Source organism: Anabrus simplex, chromosome 2 (assembly GCF_040414725.1).
Source record: "Anabrus simplex isolate iqAnaSimp1 chromosome 2, ASM4041472v1, whole genome shotgun sequence".
Taxonomy (NCBI): Eukaryota; Metazoa; Arthropoda; class Insecta; order Orthoptera; family Tettigoniidae; genus Anabrus; species Anabrus simplex.
Genome location: NC_090266.1, coordinates 374,751,862 through 374,772,274, shown reverse-complemented (window position 1 = coordinate 374,772,274; position 20,413 = coordinate 374,751,862). Strand labels below are relative to the sequence as shown.

Below are 20,413 nucleotides of genomic sequence, written 5' to 3'. Positions count from 1 at the left end.
AAGTAGAATGATGCCCATGTATATAAAATTTTATTTCATCTGGGTAAGTGTCTTCCCATTCTGTTTTTATTTTACCGGAATGCGACTGTTTGAATGCTACAATGTTATATGCGTAATAGGCTATGTCACTGAATAGTTTTTCTCCTCCTAACATACGTAAAAAATCAATCTTTCCCCTAATACTCTTTCCGAATTATGCGCAGGTTCAGCATCATCCATTTAATCATTCGGAGTAACGAAACGTAATATTTGTGTTACCTGTATTGCCGTGGCATCGCCATCAGGTCCGAGTTATCGATATTCGTTTTCATTCATATCACTGTTATCACTAAAATTGTCTTCGTTGATATATTATTCACTCATTAAAAATTCACCTGCACCCCTAGTCAAGGATTCTGTGTCGCTTTTTTCGCCCATATTCAGCTCAGTTTCAATATACGCGATATTCAATCTCGCCATGTTCACGAACGAAACAGCTGACCCGCGCTCGCGGAAGTTCAAGACCATTGCCTAGGCAACGTCAAGACAGATTATCGCTCTTCCTTTATTTCCTAAGGCTTGTAGATTGCACTGCGTGTTCATAAATGCCTTATAAACACTTCACTGAAGAGAAAAATAAAAAAACTATCTCACAGATCGCAGACGAATGCAGATAATGCAGCCGGGCGCTAAGGACCGGAAGGCTAAATGAACAGTCGGGCGCTTTCGGGCACTAAGGGCCGGAAAGGGTTAAGCCACTTATTTCTCTGGGATGTATTTTTTTTATTTTTTTTTTTTATTTTTTTTTTATATTCATATGGTAGCAAGTTCAAAGTTTCCCATTCCATATCTGTTGCATCCTCGCTATAATGACTTAAAATCTCGGTATTGGTACAGTAAAAACCTTGATTTTGTGTTGAAAATTTTCAAGTTCTAAATAAAAGTATGTGTATATTTTAGATTCTGTAAATTCATTTACATGTTTGATTTGTATATTTTACATACATAAATATGAGCTTAATATATTAGCTTCCTTCCAGTTTATTTGGGATTGATTCCTGGCTCCTGCAATAGAGAATTTAAATCTTTGTATGAGAACTGGGACAAGGTGCACTCAAGTTTGTGAGTAACAATGAAAAGGAAACGTAGCTTGGAATCCTACCCTCTGTCATTCTGGAAAATTTTCTCCGTGGTATATTAATTTAAACTCCACGTTAATTAATACTGGTTTAGTACATAACAAATAGATTATGACAGTTACTTTCTCAGTATTAGTTCCATCAACTAATGCATGCACCAATATAGACACCATTGTCCCACAGGTTATCAAGGAGACGTCACGCACAATAAGTTCAGGGGCTGTTGACCCTGATGCCCCAGGCTTTTAAACTCAGGCAACCCCATCATTTCAGATATATATTCAGATATTTAATTGTTGATATGATATTTCATTGTCTACTTGTTTTAAATTAGCATCCATGAATTGTTGGTCCTTGAAGTTAACAACCCTATGCTGAACTGTTTAGTGTACATAATCTAGAAACAACAAATTTTCATGGATTTTTGAACTAGGATTTTATCTTAATATTTGTTTTTTTTTCCTTTTTTCAGAGGCAAACATTCTCCCTTCAAATCGATGCAATTCGAAAGTCAGCAGTGTTCTTCCTCTTAAAAACAACTCTGCTATTACAATCACCCCAAAAAATAATCCAATTACAAACATAAGTCGGAATGTCCCCAGCATGAACAAGATTATGAGGACACCTGCAACAGTGATGAAACAAGATCCCAGCATGAAGCCATGGGGCAGCCATGGTGGTGGACTTTGTAGAAGTAGATCTTTCTCAGGTAAAGCCATTCATCAGCCAACAGCTGAGGCTAAGCCTTACTTTCATCATCAGAACCAGATGGGACGACTGTCAACAGAATGTTACAGAGTTGGAAGTGGTATGGGAAATCAGCCAACAGCCATGGCCAAACCCTACTTTCATCATGAAGGAGAGCCCAGAGAACCACGAAGCACACATTCCTCCCTTAGTGATGATACCAGTTCAGGAGCTGAAAATATGCCAACATCTGGTTTGCTCCAGGATGAGAAAGATAACTCAAGTCTTGGTGAAAGTGAAATGTTGTTAAAATCTCCAATATCTTCACCTGATTATACTGCAATAGTACATAGGAGGGAAGAAGCTGAACATGACTCAGGTATGTCATATGATGACCTACCACACCACCAGGAAAAGAGTAGGCTTGGTTACCCTCATAATATGGAGGAAAATAGTCGTTTTCCAACTAATAACAGTAACTTTCATCCCGAGGCAAGTAATTGGCAATCTCCTCGAGAGCAAATGGGAGATGGTAGAAATTTTCGGGGAATAGCTTTGCATTCAGATGAGAACAAAGTTCTCCAAAATAATATTATGTCCGAAAGAAATTTCCAGGTTTTTCCAGAGAAACGTTTAAATGCAGATCACCGTAATTTCCAGCTGTCTGATTTTGGAAGAGTTCGTGAAATCTCAAGGGAACAACAGTTGGAGCATCCTGGCTGCAATCCTGTACGCTGTCCAGAAAATTCTAGAGAAGTTTGTCGCCAAGATATTAAACGAAACTCTCATTTCTTGTCCAAAGATTCTTTAAACTCAAGCCCTTCTGAAAAGGGTGCACAAAAGCTTTATCACCAGTCATTCAGCAACACACAAACACAAGCTATAAATGGTCGTAATATGAAGTTGGATGAAAATGTCAGAAATGTTGAAAAGAATTCTTTGTCTAATGTTGGTTGTTCCTTGAAGTCTCACTCTTTTTCTGACCAAATGAAGTCACCTGGAAATTTTCAAGGTAATCTTGAATCTTCATCCAATACCTTCATTGGTTATGAAAGGCCTCTGGGGTCTACCAATCAGGGATCTGAGAATGTTGCTCTGCAGACCAAAACCCAGCAACATAAGAATATGATGGGAAGTTATAGTGATGCTGCTTCTCATAACTCTATGGAAGAATATGGTGGGGAATCAAAGCCAAAGTGTGATGGTACTGGGGATTCACGTTATGAGTATCAATCTGCAAGGAGTAACAATGAGATAGACATCAACGCAATGTCCAACCAGCCTCCTATGAACCAGTCTTATCATCCCAATTTGTCAAGTCAGGCACCTTCAAATCCACAAATGTCTCCCAGTCCTATGACGCCTAGCAAAAAAGGACGACCAGTAAAACTACCAACTTCTGGTTCTGATAGAATATCTGGTGACTTTACAGGTAGTTTTGAAGGTGATCATCAACATATGAAATCATTTCAGAGATCTAGCTCGTCAAATTCACAAAGTTTGGATCAGACTGTTCCAACGTCATCGACTGCCAATTTTGGACAAAATGCAAGCATATCTTCTGAAAATCCACAAAATGAACGAGCCAAATCTCATGTTTCTGGGTATCAACAAGTAGAAAATTCCAAGAATAGCGGACAGCAGACTGCAGAACATTCCCAGTATGCTGGATCTTCATATGGACAATATATTGGTGGTCCTGGTTCTGGTTACTATGGATTTAGTCAACAAGGAACTGGATCCATGGCACAGTTTGGTAATTCATACTACGGAGAAAATCAATATGATAGACCAGTAGATTCTCAGGATCAAACTCATCAGAACAACCAGGAAAAGTCCATTCCTCAAAATGTTGGAAGACAACAGACACAGCAATCATCTGTACTGCCCCATAAGAAAGATTCCACTCAAATAAATACGTCTGAATCCAAGGAGGCAAAGCAAGATTCAAAACCTTCACCTGTTAATGTTCGTGAAGATGGACGAAATGCAGCAAGCCCCGGAAGCACATCAGGATCTCGAAGTGGTAACAACAGTGCTCGATCAACACCTGCTGGAATAAATCAGACAGCATCCTCGTCTGAATCTTCTGTGAACTATACTGCTCCGTTGTCTTCGGTGGCTTCAAATTCAACGTCGTCTAACTTCTCTCCTTATCCCCCTGGAACTAATTCAACTGCTGGTAGTCTTCCTGCTCACCAAAACCCTTATGAATCTATGATGCTGAACAGCTATTCTCCTGGAACCTGTCAATATAATCTCCCCAGTAGCAATACATCCGGAGCATCAAACCCATTTTCACCAGCTACCTCAAATTATGGAAATCCTCTGCGGCCAACTGGAACTGGAAACACAGTACCTCCTTATGGTGCTACATCAACATACGGGAATTCTGTGGGCTACAGTGCTAATTCTGCAAATCAGTATGATTCAGATTATGCAAGGGCTTCAATGTACAGCGCATTCCATCGACCAGAACCTCATCATTTTCCACCCAGTCCTGCAGATCTGGGATCTCCATTCTTGGCATCTATGGCTCCTCCCACAAACCCAGCTCCATTTGGTTTAACTCCACATCGATCTCCACACTTTCCATCAAGTTCATCCCCAACAGCCCAGAATCCAAACTATTATCCACAGAATATGTACGCTCCACCATATGCAGCACGACCTGGTTATGCAGGTCCAGATCCAGCCTATGGTGTTCCTTATGGTACACCAGGTACAACTGGTTTCAATCCCTTTTTAAACCATCACTTACATCAACACCCGTATCCTTCCTTGCAACACCCTGGACCTTCAGCACCTGCACCGTCTCAAGGTTCTAATTCCAGCCCTTCACAGTGAAGAATTTCTACAGGTGTGTACCTTTAATATTTATTGCCTTTAGTAAATTTAATGTCTATTCATAGTGAGCTATCTGCATGCATTTACTGTGCTGTTAAGAGATGGATTGTTATCATCAGTCCATTGAATTTGAGGTGGTTGGTTATTACAGACATTGATAACAATTTCTACTTCAGCTCAAGAAATCCTTAGTTAATATTTCACAAGCAGTTTCATAATCCATGCATGCTACATGTTGCCTCCCAGTTTTGTTGTGTGATATTAAAATCTATAGTTATGCTTCTGTTTTAGAACTGTACAGTGTTTTTATTTTAGTTTTTCTCACATTTTTTCCTTTCAATGCAGAGTAAGAAATATTGACTGAAACTGACTAAGGTTAATTGGAAAATATAGTTTTTAGATTTACAAGCAAAGTTAAACTTGAATGACAGTTGATGTCTGTCTGTTAAGTCTTCAGCCAGGAGGCTGGTTGATTCCTCAAAAAAGCATCACCAGAATTTGCCAACTCCCCCGATTTAGGCGGGAGACTAGTTTTGGTCCTTTCTCCCTCTCTCCTGATCGCAGAGACTTAACTCCCGATTTTGAGAACTGATTTAGTATTCCTGTATTTTTTTTAAATCCCAGGTTTTTACTCATTCTTTAAGGCCTGGTTGTATAAAGACATCTGACTGGAGATCAATTAAGAACTTAGTTCTGAAAATGAACCGAGATTACGACTTCATCGTGTTGTATAAAACTGAACTCGGTTTACACATGTGTAGTTCAAATGTAATCGGAGTTCAAAAAAGTGGACGTGGCAACACCGCAAAACAAATGAAATACGAAATAGCTCGGCCCTTTGGATAATACATAAATGGCGGGATTGACCTGGCCGTGACTGTAAACAAATGAAATACGAAACTGACGTGACTGTCGAAGTAGAAGAAGAAGAAGAAATAAAATTGAAATCTCGCGAAGTAAACATGGAAGGAAATTCAAAGGAGCGTTCTGCGAATTTCACACCGAAATAAAAGTGACGATCTGGTGGATATTGCACTATCGAAGTACAAACATATAATAGAAAATAAAAGAACCGATATGGTGACAAAGTTGAAAGAGAAAGCCGTTGACTTGTCAATTTAAAGAGATCTCCAACAACCATTTGAAAACTTCTTGTAGCATAAAACATACACATGGGTGACAGGGGATAATTTCTTTGAGTAGGTTTTTGTAGTGTGTCCCTTAACTTCAGTTCCAGTCGTTCCTCAACATCTTTCGAGAAACGAAATCTCATTTTGAACATTTGATCACTCATTTCAATCATCGGATTCCGTCTGTACCGAAAGACGCGAGGAGCTCATCGTAAAATCACTCTTCTTCATCAGACGAAAAGTCGGAATAATCTGACATCCCTGCTAAAGAAAATATATATATATATATATATATATTACACAGTTGCTTTGTTTTGTAAACTTGAAACATAATTTAAAATAATTCATTATTGAAGCACTATCATAAAACTAAGTAACAACGTGTTGGTATAGCAGTAGGCTATTGTTTATATGAGATTCACATAACCTCACTTCTGAAACAATCGAGCGATCTTTAGCAATATTATTTACTGTAACTACTAGCATTCAAGATATTTATAACTCATCTTGATATTATTAAGGCGCGGTATTCTTACGCAGATACGATACAAGGAAACACTTCTCAAGTCTTCAGGGCTAGTTCAATGTTTAATATGAACGATAATGATCTAGGTTCAAGGAGATTAACCGACGAATATTCGCCAGTCAAATCTGAACTTAGATCGAGATGAGATGATCTTAGATTAGCGTTTATACAACGGAAAATCGAAGTTAAACTTGACTGGCAGCCATTTTTCCTCGTTAAACTCAGATCAAATGTTTTATACAACCGGGCCTAAGTAGTTTTAGAAAATTGATGTTCAGTGGGCACTGGCATGACAGATGCAATCAGTTGGTGGTGTTCTTAAATATGACAGAATATCTAACGTAATGCTATTTATTTTTATAATTTCCACATGACAGTGCCAACTGTGAGACAATTTGTTATCATATTTACAAGAACAAAAACTCAATTCTGATCAGCTTCCCAAAAATATAATTCTGAAAAGAGATTAAACCTTAAAACCCGTTCAACAAGGCCGGTGCTTTGAGTATAAACCTAGTTCAGAAATTTATGAAGAGGCCTAATGCAGTTACAATGAAGAGTCATGTGTTCTAAAGCTCTGATACATGCAGTATTTCAGTACAAATTAATTACATAATTGAGTACTATAATGTGTTAAATATTCTTCAATGCTGTGTCGTAACATGCCAGGATATGCCACAAGAAAAATCTCCTGATTTTTTACTTTTGAAGGTTGGCACCCTGATCACCAAATATTATCTAGTTGTAGGTAAATATTAAAAACTAATGGCAACACCATAACAAGGCGTACAAGGCGTGATGAAGGCCGAGGTAGTTTGACATTACTTTCCTCACTTGGGCGGAAAGTGCCACTGCACCACGACCAGTCTTATAATTAGCACCTTTCATAACATCCAGACGACCGGGCAAGTTGGCCATGTGGTTAGGGTCGCGCAGCTGTGAGCTTGCATCCGGGAGATAGTGGGTTCAAACCCCACTGTCGGCAGCCTTGAAGATGGTTTTCCGTGGTTTCCCATTCTCACACCAGGCAAATGCTGGGACTGTACCTTAATTAAGGCCACGGCCGCTTCCTTCCCACTCCTAGGCCTTTCCTATCCCATCGTTGCCGTAAGACCTATCTGTGTTGGTGCGACGTAAAGCAAATAGCAAAAAAAGAAAAACAACAAACAAAAAAAAAACAATCCAGACCCACTAGTCATGCTCCAAACATATTCAGGACCACCCATACGTCAACACATACTGTCTCAGCCATAAATGATGTTCAGACTTCAGTGGAAGCTACATTTGTTGTAGCCTGTGCCAAGAGACAGTTGCAGAAATACTGCATCCATCGAGTAATAGTGACATACTAATGATTAATGTAATCTCTGTTAATGTAATCTCCTGTAGTTAAGAATATCAACAAAAACTTCCTACATCCCTTTTCTTTCAATCACCTGTTCTTAGTCACAACTACCTTATTTAGTATTACCAGCATACTGTTTAATTTTCTTTTAGCCACACATTGGATTGGACATGTATTGATTTACATCGTTCTGTGATACCATAATTCACTAGATAAACAATATCCTATTTCATGGTATTCAATCGTTGGTTTCCTGTAGATCTCCAGGATGACACAAGGAAAGCTATCACATTTAAACTTGGAATTGAATGAATAGCGGAAATGTCCCTTTTAGGGCAAAAGCCTCGCGTATAGGGAGTGTCCAGGACTCCCTCTACAGGGATAGCTCACTAGTGCTTATTTGGTTAGCTATTTCAAGCAATTTGAAATTACAAATTGAAAACAATGAACGTTCAAATTGGTAGTCTTCTCTTTGGAAATACACCTCACTTCAATCCATGTTCAATATGGCTTCCATTGCAGCAACTAACCTTTTCAGGGTGAGTTTACATGTCCTTGACAACATTGTTGCCCAAGTGTTCTGTAAACTCACTGCACAAGTGAACAACCCCCACATGAATTTCGGTAACATTGATAGGTCAAGCTTCACTCCCCTCAGAAGGAAGTCACAAGGGTTTAAATCTAAACTCAAAGAAGGGCCCGAAGTATGCATTGCTATATTCCCCTCTGGTGAGACGTTGCACTGTCTAGAAAAATTTCAAGATATTCAGGTAGAATTGTGTGAATAAATCGTGGGATTGAAGAAAATGGACTCAGTCTGTGGATGAATAAAGGTACTCAGTTGGTCACTTTTATCTGAAAACCTCTCCTTTTTATGTTTGCATTAAAATTATATTCTGTTTCCATTATTTACAGTCCCGTTCATGTAAAATTGGGCTTAGTCCCAGAATATCACCTTGGAAAGAATTTCTTCTTGACTTTCCACCATAAAGCATACTGCAACATCTTCTCATTGTCACTTTCTGCAGCTTGTGTGATTTAATTATTTTGCATGGTAAACAGTTTAGGATCACTGTAGTATTCTCTATATACTGTACAGGAAGGTATTTCCATTTCTCGTAAGATTTCTCTGCTTGGCTACCCTTAAGTGCTTGAATATATATCGTGGGCATACAAGGAAAAGGCACTAAGTCCAAAATGATAGTTTTGAAATAAACACATTTTAAAGTTCGATTAGTTCTGAAAAATCTGTTTTTATTTTAAACCTGGTTTTCTTGTCCTTATCCAGTTATACACATATTTGGCTGTATCCCATCATGTATTTACCCTATGGAGTAAATTTTAACCCAGTGTTATGAACACAATGATTGATAGTGCATTACATCATGTATAGTTCTTGGAAAGCTACATTCACATCTGTAGGATTTTAACAGTCATCCTCAGAGTCATCACTTGCACTATCTTCTACTGCAGGTTCTGGAATTCTGTCCGTTAATGTGTCAGATGTTGGTAGGGAGTTGTACCAACCATGAAGCTCCTCAGGGATGATTCCACATCGACATAACTTAAAGAGATAATTTTTCTTTGCGCAACTTGTTGGAAATTGGTGTGTGTAGGCTTTCGGCAGTTGCTTTAAACAAGCTGGTGGTCGGCCCTTTCCAGAAATGTTAATTGCCCTGTATTCTTCAGAATGGACATGTTTATTTTGTAGTACCCATGGAGTTTCTTTCGTGTACTTGAAACGCTTAACTTTGAGCCATTTCACTACATCGCCATGAACATCTTTTGATTTGTTTTGGACTATCCATTTCGTTAATTTCTGAAGACAGATAAAGTCAAAATATTTCAATTCCTTCACAACTTAAGGATCATTCTTCTTATTCCGAAGCCTTTTTGATCGAGCAATTCGAAATATTACAAGCCAGTCCTGCATGCTGAACACAAGGACAAACGTTTTGGTGTTTTCTATGGCACTACACATAGAATTGACCTCCATGTAAGTATGGCCCGTTTCCAAGAACTTGTGTTCTGTTACCTGAAGATGCGTAGTTTCCACAATCCAGAGCATCATAGCTGCAACGTGCTGGTTTCTGTTCTGAGCTCCGCATGTGTCAGAAGACAGGGACACCTCAGTAACATGTTCAGGGAGGGAATGGAGATATTGAGACAAACAGGTACCAATTTCTGTACTACCCCTCCTGCCATTTAACTCAGTCCATGCAAAACAGTAGGCAGAATTCTGTACTGAGCTGTATTCATAAACCGTGAAGTTGTAGACTCAGATCTTTCTGCTGTAGTACAGTTGATCCACATCTGAGGATGGTATTTGCAGTACTGACTGCAAATCAAATGTCGCAGTCACAAAATATGGGTTTGAAGCAGCTCTTTCTTTGTCAGCAGATTTTGCTGTATTACAATGTTCTTTTCTTTCTTGATGTTCATCATACTCATTCTGAAGTAAAGATTTTGCATCACGGGGGACATTTCTGTGTTTTGCACACAAACTACACTGATCTGACATGTTGTACTCTTTACCAAAAATTCGCCTGTATGTTATTTCTGAAGCAAGCTGTTTCCCTTCATTCTCACACATGTCTTTTTACAAGTTATACATTTTTGCAATGCTCAGTCCACTATTCAAGTACAAATGTTTTGTTGTTTTTCTTGAATTATGTGATTCTACCACTGGTAAACTTTCAATGTGACGTTTAACGTCTTTGATAACTTCCGGTTTTGTTTTGTTGGCTGGTGTATGTTTTCCTCTCTGATCCTCACCATTGAAACTACCACAAGAATTCCTATACTTGAAAGCTGTCAAAATTACTTTGTTGCTAATGTGAAGTGTTTTCAGAAAGAAAAAAAAAAAAAAAATCCTGACCGAGCTCGATAGCTGCAGTCGCTTAAATGCGGCCAGTATCCAGTAATCGGGAGATAGTGGGTTCGAGCCCCACTGTCGGCAGCCCTGAAGATGGTTTTCCGTGGTTTCCCATTTTCACACCAGGCAAATGCCGGGGCTGTACCTTAATTCAGGCCACGGCCGCTTCCTTCCACTTCCTAGGCCTTTCCTCTCCCATCGTCGCCATAAGACATATCTGTGTCGGTGCGACGTAAAACAAAATAAAAATATTTTAAAAAATCCTGACACACCCTTAACTGTTCTCCTTCTTGTTCAAGGAAGTACTGATTGGAATATTGACGGTGTTTACCATTGTTCAGACGAACTCTCCTCAAGTTTGGTGTACTGCTGACGACTTTTCGGAGAATAAATTCTTTCTGCCGTATATAATTGTTCAACTTCCAGAAGATGGAACAGATTTCCTTTTGGTGTTTCTCAGAGAAACGTTCAGTACACTTAAATCTGCATTTACAGTCCACAGGTCTTGGAATTTTGGCGTCCCGTTGCAAGTGTTTTATTTTATATGGCAATCCCTCCCAACGTTTATTCCTTTCTATATTCCGTTTCCATTTTCTAGGATTACTTTTCCTCCACCTGCTTCTCTTTTCCGTTACAGGCTCGACAGAAGTTGCGGAATCTTCATTAATTTTTGAAATTGAACAGTTGGACAGTTTCGCTTCCTTGGGTGCTAAGGTAATAGTCATCTGCAACACGATACAGTCACTGTGATTGAATAGATGTACAATATTAAATTACCTTTAAGGGATGTCACATACTGAAATTACAGAATGTACCTTCGCAGGCCTCTGATTCAGGTTTGTAATCAGAATTGAAATCCATAATATCTGAAAGATCACTATCAAAAGCTTACCGAGCTCAGTAGCTGCAGTCGCTTAAGTGCGGCCAGTATCCAGTATTCCGGAGATAGTAGGTTCGAACCCCACTGTCGGCAGCCCTGAAAATGGTTTTCCGTGGTTTCCCATTTTCACACCAGGCAAATGTGAAAACGGCCGCTTCCTTCCCACTCCTAGCCCTTTCCTGTCCCATCGTCGCCGTAAGACCTATCTGTGTCGGTGCGACGTAAAACAACTAGCAAAAAAAAAAACTATCAAAACCATCATGTAATTTTTGCAATACTCCATTTTGTTCACTTGTGATTGGTGAATCCTCTGACGTAGATGGCGCATACTGTTTACTGCAACCTAAAAGTTAATTTCAGCTAAAAGTATTCATCCCCCGTTATTCATAGTAGTAAGTAACATAACCTCAGGCTGTGTAATGGTAATCTATTCCTCCATTTGGTTGTGACACACGACTGAATCAAAGTACAGTAAAACCTCCCTATAACGGACACCTTCAGGACCGAAAAAAATGTCCATTATTAAGGGGTGTCCGCCCGCGAGAGGTTATGAAACCGGTACCATTAAACATAAGTTGGAACACAATAACCCATGTATTGTATGTGTTAACAATTCTCGCAAATGTACTTTTAATTGTATACTGTATACAGTATTGTACAATATACTGCACTGTACTCACATGAGAAAGTTGTAGATGGGCTGCTGTAGCTGCGATGCACTGTATTAAAGAGACAAAAACACTTCTGTGGAAACCTCTATTGAGCACACTGTACACTATTACCGTTCACCATGTTAAAATTAAGAAGAACGTATGAGTTTTTGAAACTTCAAATCAGTATGTCGATGTAGCAATATCTAGCACAGTACAGTAAACCATTAGAACTTGAAAAAATCCTTAATGTTCGTTTGTTTTGTCCATTCCGGTTTAGCAATGATGTTTTCACTATGTGCAATTAAATCCTGGGTCAAATTTACACCTTTTTCATCATTTTGTTTATAATAAAATTCTTTCAGTCGCTTAACAATGCTGAGAGCCTCACTGTATGAGGTTATTGGCAGCACGTTCATTTCCGTATTTTCTTCAAAGTCGTCGTTAGCATCACCTTCACTCCTGCTTTCGTCAGAATCTTCATTTTTGTCCTTCTTCCCTTGGATTGACTGAAGAATCATTTTCGTGTCTCCACTCTCACACTGTTGGAATATCTGAATCAATTTCGATATAGGTGTTCACTTGTACACTGTAACCTGCTGCATTAATCAACTCTTGTGTTGTTTCCATGCTGTCAGGAAGGGTATCCGATTCTATTTCGGGATGTCCACCACTAGCGGGAAACCCAGCTTTCAGAAAGCAGTTACGAATTGTTGAGGCCGTGACGTTTTTTCATGCATTGGTTATCCATGAAATTGCTTGGAGAACATTCAGCCCCTTTGTCAGTGTTTGAAGGGTTACTTCATTCCCGTTAAGTTCTGATACTATGTGCTTCATCACTAACTGTCTGTACAAAACCTTGAAGTTCTGGATCACTCCTTGGTCAAGCGGCTGAGAAACTGATGTTACATTTGGTGGGAGAAAGACGATCTTCACATTTTGCAACTTAATTGTATCTGGATGTGCTGCTGCATTATTGAGGAATAACACTTTTCGCTCCTGGCATATCATTTTTCTGTCCAATTGTCCTAGCCACTCTGTCATTATTTATCTGGTCATCCATGCTTTCCTATTCACTTTCCATTCAGTGCCAAACTTCGTAACGCCCATATTTTTAAAACACCTTGGTTTTGCAGCTTTTCCTATCACAAGGGGCTCCTCCCGTTCTCCACTCATACTTGCACATAACAAGACCGTAAGACTTCTTTCGCAACTTTTCCACCAGTACACCGATTTCCTTTGAAACACAAAGTTTTGTCGGGTAAAGCACGGAAAAATAATCCAGTTTCATCGGCATTCAAAATATTTTCCGGAGCATACCCGTCTATGATTGAAGGTATTTTTTCTTGCCAGTTGTCAACAATCTCCATATTAACATTGGATGATTCTCCGCAAATCACTCTGAAGTTGATACCATGTCGCTTTCTGAATCTTTCTAGCCAGCCATTCGAGGCTTTGAAATCTCCAATACCTAATTCTGTCACGAATTCTAACGCTTTTGCTTGTATCATTGGTCCTGAGACAGGGACATTCTGACTTCTTATTTTAGCGAACCACTCTAGTGTTGCCTTGTCAATGAGAGCTCCACTACCACTTTGAAACAGTCTAATGCGCTGTTCGTTGCCATTTAAATGCCATTCTCTCACTAGTTCCTCTTGCTTTTTCACAATTTCAGCTGCCTGTGCCTTTCCAATCTTAAACACTTCGGACAGTTTACGCACACCACACTTCTCACGTTTATGATAGTCTATTATGCCTACCTTTTCTTTTAAAGTTAAAAACTTCCTCGGAGCCATGTTTACACACACTTACTAACGTAAAATTGAACACATCAAAAGCCCACGAGTCAATGAAAAGTAACCTGACAGTGAAGGTACGAATTCCAGGGCTGTCGAGCATGTCAGATCACACAACTTCCGGAAGTGATAGCGTAGCTTAGTGTTGCCTTCCAAGAATGTGTACAGCCAGGATCAAAAGTTACGGTGTCTATGATTCTTGGAAGTACCGTGCAAAAAGTAAGCGAATACATACTGTACAGGACACAAATACAGAACTTTTTTAAAAAGAAAGTGTCCGTTAGGAGAGGTTTAATTGGAGTTTCTCGTGGCCATGGTGTGTCCGTGTCCGTAATAAAGGGTGTCCGTATAAGAGGGGTAAATTACTCATACACAACATGGCATTTAATTACGGACCTAGAAAATCGTTCGCAAATGAGGGGTGTCCGCCGGTGAGAGGTGTCCGTTAAGACAGGTTTTACTGTATTTCCTTACCAGCAACTACTTCAGCATCGTTTTGCAATGCTAGCTGCACCAATTTCCTTCCTCTACTCAAACTCATATTATTTTAACTGTAAATTGAACAATATTATTTTAACTGTACATTGAAAACATTGATCGGTCACTAAACTGCACTAAATACTACAGGCCACTGCCACATGGATCATGGCCGGGCTGAGTGGCTCAGACAATTGAGGCGCTGGCCTTCTGACCCCAACTTGTCAGGTTCGATCCTGGCTCAGTCCGGTGGTATTTGAAGGTGCTCAAATACGTCAGCCTCGTGTCGGTAGATTTACTGGCATGTAAAAGAACTCCCGCAGGACAAAATTCCGGCACCTCGGTGTCTCCGAAAACCGAAATAGTAGTTAGTGGGACGTAAAGCCAATAACATTATTATGCAACATGCGAGATACATGATCAGTAATGGACTTATGCTTGCACACTATACTTTGAAGAACGCACATTCAGTGAACAGGTAAAAGGCATTATGTGCACTTAATGCATTTTCCCTGCCGATATTTGTTTTAACCTCCTGAGGCCCAGACCATTTTTGTTTTGGTCAAATCTCATAAAGGTGTTTACTTCCCCAACAGTGCCTTGGTGGGTGATAGTGAAGTGAGAAGCATACCACACCAAGGTCAATGAATTTCCAAAAATTGGTAACACCAACTTTTGCTAAATTTTTATTTATTTATTTTTTAAATATAAATATAAATAAATGATCCATATTTGAACAGTGTCCTTTTAAAAGGACGCCAGGCCTCAGGAGGTTAAAATGGACTTACTGCTTTTTTACATGTTATTACGTTGGAAATGGGCAGACCTAGGACTTAGTGCTTTTTTGCGGTGGATAGAACACACATTATTGTACATAGTACCACTAATAAACTCATTTTGGCCATTTCTGGTCTTAGTGCCTTTTCCTTGTATGCCCACAATATAATTTTTATTCTTACAATTGGCTTTACATTGCGCCAACACAGTTAGGTCTTACGGTGACAGTGGGACAGTGGGATAGGAAAGAGAAAGGAAGCAGCCGTGGCCTTAATTAATGTAATTTCCTTGGTGTGAAAATGGGAAACCAGGAAAACTAGTGGCGTATGCTGGGATCAAGGCATGGGCTACCACTATACTTATGTTACCCCTTTTCGATGGTTGGTTTAGTGAACGTCAAGCCTTCAGCGTTTTGGGCTGCAGCCAATAGCGAAGCCTGTTGTGTTGTCAAGGCTGCTTCACAAGCTACTGCCCTGGCCTTAGCTACTGCCAATGCTCAACCCCTGAGCAGTGGAGATGGTAGTCGAAGGTTTAGCAAATGAAAGTCCGGCTTTGTGGCTAAATGGATAGAATGCTTGCCTTTATTCCAATGGCCACAGTTCAGTTTTCAGAATCAACCCCCTCGTACCGTTAATACCCCTGGCGTGGGGACTGTTTATTTATGACGTCTTCACCATTCATTTTATCCTCATTAGGTCACCACCAAGCCTATACAGATGCCATGCCTTATTATTATTATTATTATTATTATTATTATTATTATTATTATTATTATTATTATTATTATTATTATTAAAATGTTGAATTTTATAGCAGTCATACCCATCCTTCACTGGTTAATTAGCTTCCACAGGAGATCAGTGATTGTGTCCGACCCATGGTCATGGGTTCGATTCCAACCAACACAAAAGAGAACACTAAACCTGAAAGATTGCATTTCATTTTAGCAGATCTAACAATAAAAAGAAAACTATATTACTCCTATAACAGGAGCCCTGCAGTGTCTTAAGCGGGAGTGAAATACCACCACTCTGTTACCTATATAATTAAGTCAGAAGTGTGAGGTGAGGAAGTACATATGACGAGTAACGCAGGGTTGATAGAAGCGGCGATCTGACGCACCGAAGCCTAGCACACCTGCCCCGGTCCCCGCTCTGATCAGATATACAGCAGCAAGCCGCATGTGGTGAGTCGAGGGGAGAGGGGCCCGAGTCTGGGGTGTAATATTAGTTTCCGATGCCTTGCTCTCAGAAACACGTGCAACGTTTTTTTCTCACTACTTTCAAGTTTTGTAAATGGAACGTGTCAGATGCTTACATTGTAATGTACTTGAGACTTCCACCATTCTCAATTGAGGTTTGGGCTTCACCGGAAGCCTTGGTAGACCTCAGTATGCGCCACTGGGGAAAACCCTCTTCAGGACTGCCGACAGTGCGATTCAAAACCACTATCTCCCTAATGCAAGTTCACAGCTGTGTGTCCCCTTGAATATTTTGTGGGCAGTATATAGTTAATGTCCAAGGTCACTTTTTCTTCCCCTCATATTGCTTGCCTCATCAGACATTTAATGCAAACTTATGTTGGTAATCAATATTGAAGCCTGCTGGAACCTGAAGTTTGGATATAAATTTTGTCTTCAGCATTGCCATTGTACTTTGGACTGGGCCTAGAACAGTACTGTTTGAACATACTATTGAACAGAGGTGTACTGTAGTCCTCTACAGCAAAGAATATGCTACCGACCTATACAGATGCTTCCAGGACACACGCACGCGCGCACACACACACACACAGAGAGAGAGATATATATTTTTAATAGCATGCAACACTCGCTACACATTTCATTTGCATTTGCTTGAAGAGAGAGTTGAAATATTTGTTAGAATCTACTTCAGAATAACCACTGAAAGCTGATTTGTCCCAAGATCTTACCTTCTGGAAACCTGGTTAATTGTCCTCGACCTTGCCAGCAAGATGGGTGGGCCCTTAGGATTTCTTCATCCCCTTAATGAGCCACTTATTGCCATGTGGATGTAATTATTGCATTAAACATAGTCGAGAATGTGGCTTGTAATATTTTAAGAAAACTTCTAATTTGTTAAAAATGTGTGTACAGTAACTAGATGAAGATTTTATTTCTTCCCTCCTCTGAACTTTTCATGATACAGTTTGTATTGAAATTGTTTATCAGTTAGCTCTGGTGTTTAAACAAATATTTCTTTTTCATGCAGGTACTAGAACCAGTAGACAAACGTGAATGTTCTTGGTGTCAGCTACTCTATTAGCCTCTTCAGGGAAATTCAGCATTCCATTTCATTCCTGTGCAAAAAGTGAAGTAAGTGACTGCTGATAAAGGGATTTCTGTGGTTCACAGAGGGATAAGAAGCATGTGGGTTGAATGGCTGGACAAGGTATTACTTAGAGCAACTTTTTAGATAACAAATTTCAAAATTTTATTTCTTTCCTTTTTTTTCCCCTTAAAGATTGACAGATAGCAAATCTGAAGGAATAAGAAGACAGCATAACAGATTATTAATGAGTTTGTCGGCTCTTACAATATAAGGGACTTAGAAGTCCGATCATCAGGTACAAAAACTTGTAATAACTAGCAGGCAGTTACTGTACATAAAGAAGAGCCCATGGCTCTTGACAGGTACAGAATTTTATAAGAGCAGGATTTGCTACAATCATATACCCCAAGGAGTCTGCACTCCAAAAATACCATAGTCCAGCCTTGCAGAGGCTTCACTTTCTTATGGCACACTCAAGTTACACCTGACAACCTGTCTGTTGTCCTCACATTAAAATATTTATACACAGTTACCCGATGTGGGCTTATCTATTCCTCAACAGTTATATAATTAACTGTTTCCAAAGGGAACTAACACCAGAAACAATTACCGAATAAGCTGGGGCATGATTGCCCATAATAAATGGCCTTAATGACAAAAGTAAAAGGTTGGTTGTAGCTGGCCATAAACAAAATACAAGGAGGCGGAACACCTGCACTACTCCTAGAAATTGTTCAAATCCTAAGTGGGCTTCTGGCCTAAAGATACAGAGGCTAATCCTATACTACACTGGGTTGACTAAATGAGAAATGTTAATGCCAAATAAGATTTACAAAATTTAGAGGTTTTGAAAATTTTAGTCACTCCATGCCAAGTTGAATGGGAACCGATGGAGGGTCATCACTCTTTGTTCCCTTATATTACTTGTTTCCCAGTGGGGAATAGAACAGAGTCCTGAGATTTGCTGAAAATTATACATTTAAACCACCCCATTTAGAAATTTTACATTAAATAAAAAGAGGTTGAAACCTTAACCCCAACTGTCTGCAGGAGCAATGACATGTCTATGAAAATTCTGCCATTATCTTGAGTCACTCTGCCTCCCTCATGCAGGCCGCGCTCCTGCCTCCCTTCATACACGCCGCACTTAAAATACCTAGTGCAATTCAGACAATACGGGGAGTTTCCAGAACTCTTTACTGATAGGCTGGATTTCTGTGTGCGCGCACGCGCACACACACACACACACACACACACACACACACACAGTTTTAATTGGGTAGTACGAGTTTTTGATAGGTTGATTACAATCGAAAAGGGACCAGCTGAAGTGTTGACAACTAAGATACATTTAAAAAAAAACATTTCTCAGAACCATATTGATAAACCTTGGATATGAATTTTTCTTTATGAAATAATTAGAGTTTGGCCCGCTAGAGGGAACAAATAAACTGATTGTAGGGACATCTAACAGTTGAAGGCCAAAGTTTCTTGTAGTTCCCAAGATAAAGTTTGTTTACATAGATGGCCTTAGAAAAGGCGTGCAGTTTAACTAGCCAGGGACGATGTACCCCTGGTACAGCCCTCCACCCCCTAAGGTTTTACAGTGGGATGAACAGGCTTAAAATGTTGAAGTACATTACCGTAAAATTGGATGTGGACACTCGCACTCCATAGGTACCTAGAGATACCATCCTCCCGATATATTGAGGGCTGAAGCGAAAGTAATGACAGCCAAAGGCCAAGTAGCACAGTCACGCCCAAGTATAGAGTGGGAGGTTGTGTCCAGCCTCCCGGCATCTTCCAGTGATTGCAGTCCCAAAGGAGGGAGTTTATCTGGAGTCTTAGTCAGAACAAGGTGGGCCCATACTGCGCCGGCATCTCGCCTAAGTTGATATCACATGGCCTCGGATGAAAGTTGGGCACTGTAACATGCAATTTTGTGGTGACAGTAACTGTTTTTCAAACGGTGCTACATTTGGCGGCTTAGGAGGAGGAGCACGCAGAATTTCTGACTCCGGTTTGGAGGCAGGGGCGGTTAATGGCATTCTATGTAGAATTTATAGAAATGAAGGTGTTGACAAAATAATTTTTAAAACGAACCAGGGTTAACTTACGATGCAACTTAAGCATGTGAATAAATACTAGTTTACATACATAACTTTTGATAACCAAAAGGAGCAGAAGGCTGCCTCATCTTTACTTCCAATAATACTTAAACTAATAAATATCCTAAGGAAAGGAAATATAATTAATTCAAGCAACACAATCATTTGGTGGCATTTAATGAACAAAGCTAATGGCTTTTACACAGGCTTTACTTGAGACAGATGAACACAAAAAATCCTTTCAATTTCCGGATTACTCACCAGAAGGGTGACAGGAGTGAAAAAATCCACAATAACACAAAGTCCATAAAATCTGGAGAACAAGCTTGCCTACGGGAACAAAATTTTTAACCATGACTTGATCTCCAACTTTTAAATCGGTGGGTTTTCGTCCACGGTCATACCTCATTTGCCAAGAAACTAGATAAGGAAAGAGAAACTGAAGTTCATCACAAGAATTACAAAAATAGAAAAAATACAAAATCAGAAAAGTACAGAAATTCCGGAACTTCCTGTGCCATGTCTAACTCACAATGAAATTCAGTTTCAGTGATAATTAACGTACTACCCAGAAGCTACTTCCAGCAAAATCAAGAACCTCATAGTGATAAACAACACCATATCAACAACAAGATAGTTTACTAACCCATAAATACATGCCAGTCTTAAAGCGGGACAGCTCCCACGGAGTGAACAACCCATGTGCAGCACTCCACTGATAGATACAAAATACCAAAACAAGCCTCCTATCAATACAAATGTCCTACCAGGGATAATCCCTCTGGGATGTCCTTATCACACGCATGTCAAAAGGACAAAGCACAAAACTCTTAATTACACAAGCAGTGAGGTTATGCCACAACCTCACAATACACACCAAAAATATCAAGAGAAGATGTATCAATA

The 20,413-nt window shown here is 39.6% G+C and overlaps 1 protein-coding gene across 1 annotated transcript in view; it reads left to right on the top strand.

Annotated features, from left to right (window-relative positions):
* Positions 1-20,413, top strand: part of LOC136863553 (uncharacterized) — a 452,780-nt gene that overhangs the window by 397,567 nt on the left and 34,800 nt on the right. The window contains exons 21-22 of the mRNA XM_067139933.2: positions 1,591-4,665; positions 17,340-17,443. Coding sequence (XP_066996034.2) covers positions 1,591-4,652 — 3,062 coding nt within the window. The 3' untranslated portion in view covers positions 4,653-4,665; positions 17,340-17,443. The remainder of the gene's footprint in view (positions 1-1,590; positions 4,666-17,339; positions 17,444-20,413) is intronic.